General features: G+C 37.2%; 1 protein-coding gene across 1 annotated transcript in view; it reads left to right on the top strand.

Moving 5' to 3' along the window:
- SYNGAP1 (synaptic Ras GTPase activating protein 1) overlaps positions 1-9,401 on the top strand; it is a 620,999-nt gene that overhangs the window by 378,621 nt on the left and 232,977 nt on the right. The window contains exon 7 of the mRNA XM_053721876.1: positions 255-809. Within this exon, the coding sequence (XP_053577851.1) occupies positions 255-809 (555 nt within the window). The remainder of the gene's footprint in view (positions 1-254; positions 810-9,401) is intronic.

Here is a 9,401-nt window from a genome sequence, read left to right as displayed (position 1 = left end):
AGCGCATTGCTGCTCCTTCAACAAAGGATACCAAAAGAATTAAGCAAATTTGATAATAAAAGTAAATTGGAAAGTTGTTTAAAATTTCATAAAAGAAAAAAATTTGGTTTCATGTCCCTTTAATATTGTACTAAAACTTTGACAAATGAAAAAATCTAAACATGTCCAACTGTATCGTTATTTCTACAATTCTTATTCGCTTTATTTGAAACTATTATTGTATAACTTACAGCATGTTCTTGATCTCTTTTCAGGATAACAGCCGGAGAGTTGATAATGTACTTAAGTTATGGATTATCGAAGCTCGCGACCTACCCCCTAAAAAGCGCTATTACTGCGAGCTCTGTTTGGACGATGTCTTGTATGCGCGAACCACCAGCAAAGCCAGGGGAGAGACCGTTTTCTGGGGAGAGCACTTTGAGTTTAACAACTTGCCATCCATCCGAAACCTACGCTTGCACCTTTACAAGGACACGGATAAAAAACGACGCAAAGAGAAGAGTAATTATATTGGTATGGTGAATGTACCCATTCCCAGCATCAGCGGGCGCCATTTTGTTGAACAGTGGTACCCAGTCAGCCAGCCCACATCATACAAAGGAAAAAGTAGCTGTCCTTCCATCCGCCTAAAATCCCGCTACCAGTCCATGAGTATCCTTCCGATGGAGCTGTACAAGGAGTTTGCCGAGTATGTTACCAACAACTACAGGATGTTGTGTGCTGTGTTGGAGCCCGTACTGAGCGTAAAGAGCAAAGAGGAAGTCGCCTGTGCTCTGGTGCATATACTGCAAAGTACGGGGAAGGCAAAGGTAGATGTATATAACATTTTATCAATATGTTTATATGTTATTTTAATCAATTGTTTTTATCTATAATACAAGAAAAATATAATAGAATATGCACTATACATACAACTACTATTACAATGTCGCTATATAAAGCGCACAAAATCAAGTCGTTGTAAAACAGCACTCTGTATAGGGCATGGAACCTTGGGTCAGCCACCTCCAAGTCATATTATAGTAACAAGATAGTAGATAAAGTAATACTAATGGTAAGTACCTATAGGTGCCAAATATTTTTATAATCAACAAGCACCTATTAGGGGGGCAATATAGCACTAAGGAGACTCATAGATAAATGAGTTACAAAGTCTGTAACAAAAAAGAGCTTTACCCCTGCAATTATTTGGGAAAAATTCTCACTGAATAATACAGGAATGATTTTTAACCATTCATACTTTATCTTTATTGGTTTAACTATTCAATCATACACGTTTAAAAACTCTCTAGATATCAATATATAGCATAGGTGTGTGAATAATACCTCTGAGAATCATGTATCTAAATGTGAAACATTATACTTGGTTTGTATGATATCAAGCAGTCAGATACAAACATTATCTTTTGTAGCCGGCTATTAATAAATTCAGTAATAATGCTGTAACAAGAGGACCTGTTAATATGTGGGATGTCAGATTATGAGATTAAAGCTAACTAGCTAATACTCTATCTGTAATTATAAAGTCCTTGCTTACACAGTCAGCTTTAGCACAGCTGTTCAGTGTAATAGATTCTGTCTGCTTAAAATCTCTAGTTATTAATATTTAGTATATGCGTGTGAATAACACTTCTGAGAATCATGTATCTAGATCAGTGATTGTTAACCTTTTTTTTGCCGTGGCACACTTTTTTACATTAAAAAATCCTGTGGCACACCACCATCCCAAAATTTAAAAAAAATCACACATTGTAGCCTAATACAGCATATATATATATATATACACATACACACAAACACACACATACTGTATGTATTATGCTGTTATGCCATGCCTCCTACAAACTACCCCTGCACTGGGAGTAAAAAACAAGCAAAGTTTAAAAAATATGTCACACTGTTGTCAGTCTGCCGTGGCACACCTGAGGATCTCTCACGGCACACTAGTGTGCCACGGCACACTGGTTGAAAAACACTGATCTAGATATGAAAAATTGTACTTGGTTTTTATAATATCAAGCAGTCAGATACAAACAATATCTTTTGTAGCCCGCTATTAGTAAATTAAAAAATAATCCTGTAACAAGAGGACCTGTTAATATGTGGAATGTCAGGTTATGAGATTAAAGCTATATAGCTAATACTCTATCTGTAATTTTAAAGCCCTTGCTTGCACAGTTAACTTTAGCATAACTGCTCAATGTAATAGATTCTGTCTGCTTGAACTCTCTCAATATCAATATATAGCATAGGTATGTGAATAATACCTCTGAGAGTCATGTATCTAACTATGAAACATTGTACTTGGTTTGTATAATATCAAGCAGATATTTTTTGCAGCCGGCTATTAATAAATTCAGAAATAATGCTGTAACAAGAGGACCTGTTAATGTTGGATGTCAGATTGCGAGATTAAAGCTATCTAGCTAATACTCTATCTGTAATAATAAAGTCCTTGCTTGCACAGTTAACTTTAGCACAGCTATTCAGTGTAATACATTCTGTCTGCTTAAGCCCCTTCTATAGCGGGGGCTAGATTAAAGTTTAACTCACTTGTTTCACTAACATAGCACAACATCTGACCTCAGAATATAACACACCATAATAATCTGACATCCCACATATTAACTGGTCCTCTTGTTACAGCATTATTTCTGAATTTATTAATAGCCGGCTACAAAAGATAATGTTTTTATCTGACTGCTTAATATCATACAAACCAAGTATAATGTTTCACATATAGATACATGATTCTCAGAGGTATTATTCACACACCTATGCTATATATTGATATCTAGAGAGTTTAAGTGTTTTTAAACGTGTATGATTGAATAGTTAAACCAATAAAGATAAATGGTTAAAAATCGTTCCTGTATTCAGTGAGAATTTTTCCCAAATAATTGCCGGGGTAAAGCACTCTTTTTTGTTACAGACTTTGTAACTCATTTATCTATGAACCTCCAAGTCATATACCAGCAAAGAAAGATGAGTTCCAGTATCCAAATTCTTTAAAAAAGGGACTCTTCTTATTTCATAGAAGGGTCCAAAGTGTAAAACAGTGACAACTTTTTGGTCCTACAATCAGCCCTTAATCATTCCTTAATCATGATTAAGGGCTTATTGTATGGCCCAAAACGTTGTCACTGTTTTACCCTTTGAACCCTGCCATGAGAAAAATAAAGGTCAATTTTTAAGAGAATTTGGAGGCTGGAACTCATCTTTATTTGCTGTTACATATAGTGCAAATATTAAAGCGTAATAAAACCCCAAATTTTTCTATCATGATTCAAACAGGATGTAATTTTTACATTTATTTTGTTCACCTGGTGTCTTTTGTTGAAACGCCCAGAAGCATGCATGTGTCTGGAGAAATATACAACAGCAGTTTTGCAAGACTACTTTAAACAATATTCTAAGTTTGCAAGAACACTAGATGGCAGCAATGCTTCCTGTAATGTAGTGCTCCAGACGTGCACTCTGCCTACCTAGATATCTTTTCAACAAAGAATATCATGAGGATGAAGCAAATTTGATAATAGAAATAAATTTGAAACCTTTTAAATAATGAATCACCAAATAAATATTTTGGGGTTCACGTCCCTTTAATATAAAGGATACTAGAACAGACCTGAATTGAGTCGTGGCAGAGCCATTTAGGAATAAATAAGGATAAAAAAATAAGATTATATACATATTTATAGACCTTCTAGTCTTATATACTCCTTTGCATGAAAATATGAATTTATACAATGTAAAAAATATATGCGGCTCAGCACTTCAGAGATAACAAATTATTGCCATATAAATATTATGGAATGATAACCTTGTAGTCTCTGATCAAGTGTATAGGGGTATTTGTCTAGACAAGGTTGCGACAATGCGGTTTTTCCATTCTTTGATTGACAACACTTGTCTCCAGTATTTGAGGATTAATTGCTTAAAGGGACATGAAACCAACATTTTTCTTTCATGAGTCAGATAGAACATACAATTTTAAACTAATTTTACAATTTACTTCTATTATGACACTTGCTTCATTCTCTTGGTATCCTTTGTTGAAGAGGCAGCAATGCAATACTGGGAGCAAGCTGAACACATTGGGGAAGATTTACCAAGCTGTGGATGCTGCTTTCTACGCCCGAGGATTCAGGCTCATTAACTTTTCCGCCACCTAAAAGATGGCGGACTGCAATCATCCCAATCTGATCTGATCGGGATGAGTGACACCCCCTGCTAGTGGCCTATTGGGGTGGCATTGCACAAGCATTTCACAAGAATTGCTTGTGCAGTGTTAAATGCCGACAGAGTATGCTGTCGGCATTTGGCGGTCGTGCGGACATGATTCGCTACAGCAAATAGATAGCTCCCTTAGCCTACCTAGGTATGTTTTTCAACAAAGGATACAACAAAGAAAACAAAGTGAATTGGCTAATAGAAGTAAATTGGAAAGTTGTTTTAAATTGTTTGCCCTATCTGCAAATTGTTTGCCCTATATTTTCAAAAGAGAGGATATAAAACTACAAGTAATGCTAGTCTGTTTATGGAACTGACTAAAGGATCCCTAGGGATAATGCAGGACAATGCTAGATCCATCTCCCTGATTCTTTTCATAAAAAGAAATCCGCTATTAATTGGGCATAACCTCCATATATGGTCAGCAATTTCATGTTAGTCTCCATAATGGTCATTGACGTAGAGGATTTCAATAAGTCTCCTTCCCATTCCCTAATATATCAAGGGAGATCAAAGAACCATTAAAGAGGATATGAATCCCAAAATGTATTCTTCATGATTCAGATAGAACATACATTTCCAATTTACTTCTCTTATCAAATTTGCTGAACACATTAGTAAGCCATTGGCAAGATGCATATATGCATATATGTTCCCAGCTCCTGAGCCTACCTAGGTATGTTTTTTCAACAAAGGATACCAAGAGAACACCAACATTTATTCTGAATTTCAAATTACATCAATTTTCCTAACCCCATATCATGTGACAGTCACCAGCCAATCAAAAAACACATATATGCACTGTATATACTGTGAACTCTTGCACATGCTTAGTAGGAGCTGGTAGCTAAGAAAGTGTGTATATAAAAAGACTGGAAACATCTTTGAATATGAATATGTATTTTTTAATTATATTAGTTGCTTATATATTAAAAAATAAGTGTAATGTAAAACTTATAAACCAATGGATGCCGCCATGTTGTAGTTTCCTTCTCTGCTGAGGTCAGTTACGGACAGTTATATATGAGTTACTAAAGTTTGCAACCATTGACTATGTGTAACATAGAAGTGTAAAGTCTGGAGTCTTCACTTCTAATTTTAACTGGAATTGCACCAAATCAATCATAAAAGACATTTATTCTTCGGAGTAGATTTATTAATGGTCGAGCTGACATGATTGGCTGTAGCGAATCATGTTCGCTCAACCTCGCTAAATGCCGACAGCATACACTGTCGACATTTAACATCGCACAAGCATTTCTAGTGAAATGCTTGTGCAATGCTGCCAATCGTCCGCCAGCAGTGGCCTTCAATCATCCCAATCGGATCGGATATATAAAACAATCGGATCGGATTGGGATGATTTCAGTCCGCCACCTAAAAGGTGCTTCTTAACAGTTTTTTGGCGGACCAGAAATTATGGGGCTTTCATGCAGTATCCGCTGCTTAATAAAATTATCCCTTCATCTTAAATTCATGACATATACAACGTTTCAGGCCAAAAGACATTGATCAATATTGCCACAAACCCTTAATCATGATTGCCACAAGCCCTTAATCATGATTGCCACAAACCCTTAATCATGATTGCCACAAGTCCTTATTCATGATTGCCACAAGCCCTTAATCATGATTGCCACAAACCCTTAATCATGATTACCACAAGCCCTTAATCATGATTGCCACAAGCCCTTAATCATGATTGCCACAAGTCCTTAATCATGATTGCCACAAGCGCTTAATCATGATTGCCAAAAGTCCTTATTCATGATTGCCACAAGTCCTTAATCATGAATGCCACAATTCCTTAATCATGATTTCCACAGGCCCTTAATCATGATTGCCACAAGTCCTTATTCATGATTGCCACAAGTCCTTAACCATGAATGCCACAAGTCCTTAATCATGATTAAGGGCTTGTGACCCAAAACATTATATATGGCATGACCCCAAGATTAAGAATAAAGGTCTTTTATGATTGGAACATTCGGTGCAGCTGGACTTTGCTGTGTGTAAGAGATTGTGGAGGGGCTTGGCAGTAACCCCTGTCAGCCTGCACAGGAGAGTGGTGCTGCACTTCATTTTTACATCTTTAACTGGAATTGGAAAGCCTTTAATTTTCAGTGTAAAATTATATTGTATTTTTTTCCATTGTATTGTTTTACTAGATATAATTAAATATTTATATTACAATATTAAAGTGTTTAAAAGGACTTGAAACCCAAATGTTTCCTTTCATGATTTTAGCGAGAGCATTTCTCTTTTAAACAGCTTGGTATTGGTTTTCCTCCTGTACCTGCAGCTGCCTTCAATGTTCTCTTATTTTAACCTTTTACAAGTATTAGTGAAGTTCTGCATCTTCACACTGGGCGCCGCCATCTTGGAGCTTATATTTGTTATGTAACTTTTAAACTGTGGAAAAAACTGTAAAAATGTAACAGTTTTGTTCTTTATTATGTGAGCTAAACTGAAGTGCAAGGTGTAGCTGGGGGAAAAACAGTAACATCACAGATCTGTGTAAGTGCACTGCTCCTATCACAGGATGAAACAAGATGGCGGCTCCCCGTATAAATTGCAGAGCTTTACCAATTGGAATGGCTTTAAAGAGAGTAGTAATCATGCTACCTTAGTTGTACTAAGTAGTTTATGTCCTTTTAATGATTTATGTTCTTGTAGATACATTTTCCAGAGTATGACAATTTTTTTGAGGGGGCAAAGAGAATTAATAACTTGATGTAGTCTAGAGATAGATCCTTGGGGGTCACATAATTTTATTTTATTTTTGCCATGGACTCAAATACAAACACCAGGAATATGTAGCGAAGACACTCACTTGGGTGTACAAGTATGGCCTGACGTCTGGTTGATGTTGTGGGACTTCATTAAAGGGACACTAAACCCAATTTCTCCTGTTAAGTGTAGTCAGTCCACGGGTCATCATTACTTATGGGATATTAACTCCTCCCCAACAGGAAGTGCAAGAGGATCACCCAAGCAGAGCTGCTATATAGCTCCTCCCCTCTACGTCACACCCAGTCATTCTCTTGCACCCAACTAATAGATAGGATGTGTGAGAGGACTGTGGTGATTAAACTTAGTTTTTTATATCTTCAATCAAAAGTTTGTTATTTTAAACGACACCGGAGTGTGTTGTTTCCTTCTCAGGCAGAATTTGAAGAAGAATCTACCTGAGTTTTTGTATATGATCTTAGCGGACGTAACTAAGATCCGTTTGCTGTTCTCGGCCATTCTGAGGAGTAAGGTAACTTCAGATCAGGGGACAGCGGGCAGGTTCACCTGCAAAGAGGTATGTTGCAGTATATTATTTTCTAAGGAATGGAATTGACTTTGAAAATACTGCTAATACCGATATAATGTAAGTACAGCCTTAAATGCAGTAGTAGCAACTGGTATCAGGCTGACATGTATATATGTTAACACTTAAGTATTTCTGGGGAATGGCACTTCACTGGGAAAATACTGTATGCATATATCTTTTTGCCTAACTTGCAGTGAGAGCGACTAGCAGCAGGCTTTTTAAAGACATTTCATATATTTGATTTTAAACGTTTGCTGGCATGTTAAATCGTTTAATTATCTGAGGTACTTGGTGAAAATTGTTTTGGGCTTTATTTTCCACATGGCTGTCGTTGTTTTAAATTAAATCAGTTTACTGAACTCCCCTCACTGTTGTAATGTGAGTGGGAGGGGCCTATTTTGGCGCTTTTACTACGCATCAGAAATTCAGTCACAGTCTGTCTTTTTCTCCCTGCATGATCCAGGACGTCTCCACAGAGCTCAGGGGTCTTCAAAACTAGTTTTGAGGGAGGTAATCACTCACAGCAGACCTGTGAGACTGTGCTTGACTGTGATAAAAACGTTTATATTGTCAATTGTTATACGTTTTTTTCTGATATTAAGGGTTAATCATCCATTGCTAATGTGTGCAATCCTTTGCTAATTTTGGTTTATATAACTAATCCGGTTTATTGTTATTCAACTGTGACAGTTTTTGTGTGCTTCTTAAAGGCACAGTAACGTTTTTACATATTACTTGTAAATTTAGTTGAAAAGTATTTCCAAGCTTGCTAGTCTAATTGCTAGTTTGTTTAAACATGTCTGACTCAGAGGAAACTCTTTGTGCAATATGTTCAAAAGCCGAGGTGGAGCCCAATAGAAATTTATGTACTAATTGCATTGATGCTACTTTAAATAAAAGTCAATCTGTACATGTTAAGCAACATTCACCAGACAACGAGAGGGAAGTTATGCCGACTAACTTGCCTCACGTGTCAGTACCTGCATCTCCCGCTCAGGAGGTGCGTGATATTGTAACGCCAAGTACATCAGGGCGGCCATTACAAATCACTTTACAAGACATGGCTAATGTTATGACTGAAGTTTTGTCTAAATTGCCAGAACTTAGAGGTAAACGAGATCACTCTGGGATGAGAACAGAGTATACTGATAATGCTAGGGCCATGTCTGATACTGCGTCACAATATGCAGAGCATGAGGACGGAGAGCTTCATTCTGCGGGTGACGGATCTGATCCGAATAAATTGGATTCAGACATTTCAAATTTTAAGTTTAAGCTGGAAAACCTCCGTGTGTTGCTAGAGGAGGTGTTAGCGGCTCTGAATGATTGTAACACAATTGCAATCCCAGAGAAAATGTGTAGGTTGGATAAATATTTTGCGGTACCGACGAGTACTGACGTTTTTCCTATACCTAAGAGACTTACTGAAATTATTACTAAGGAGTGGGACAGACCCGGTGTGCCTTTCTCACCCCCTCCTATATTCAGAAAAATGTTTCCAATAGACGCCACCACACGGGACTTATGGCAAACGGTCCCTAAGGTGGAGGGAGCAGTTTCTACTTTAGCTAAGCGTACCACTATCCCGGTGGAGGATAGCTGTGCTTTTTCAGATCCAATGGATAAAAAGTTAGAGGGTTACCTTAAGAAAATGTTTGTTCAACAAGGTTTTATATTACAACCCCTTGCATGCATTGCGCCTGTCACGGCTGCGGCTGCATTTTGGTTTGAGTCTCTGGAAGACACCCTTGACTCAGCGACATTAGATGAGATTTCACTTAAGCTTAAAACCCTTAAGCTAGCTAATTCATTTATTTCTGACGCCGTAGTACATTTAACTAAACTTACG

The sequence above is a fragment of the Bombina bombina genome, chromosome 7 (genome assembly GCF_027579735.1).
Source record: "Bombina bombina isolate aBomBom1 chromosome 7, aBomBom1.pri, whole genome shotgun sequence".
NCBI lineage: Eukaryota > Metazoa > Chordata > Amphibia > Anura > Bombinatoridae > Bombina > Bombina bombina.
The sequence above is the reverse complement of the archived record's forward strand: the minus strand, read 5'-3'. Positions and strand labels throughout refer to the sequence as shown.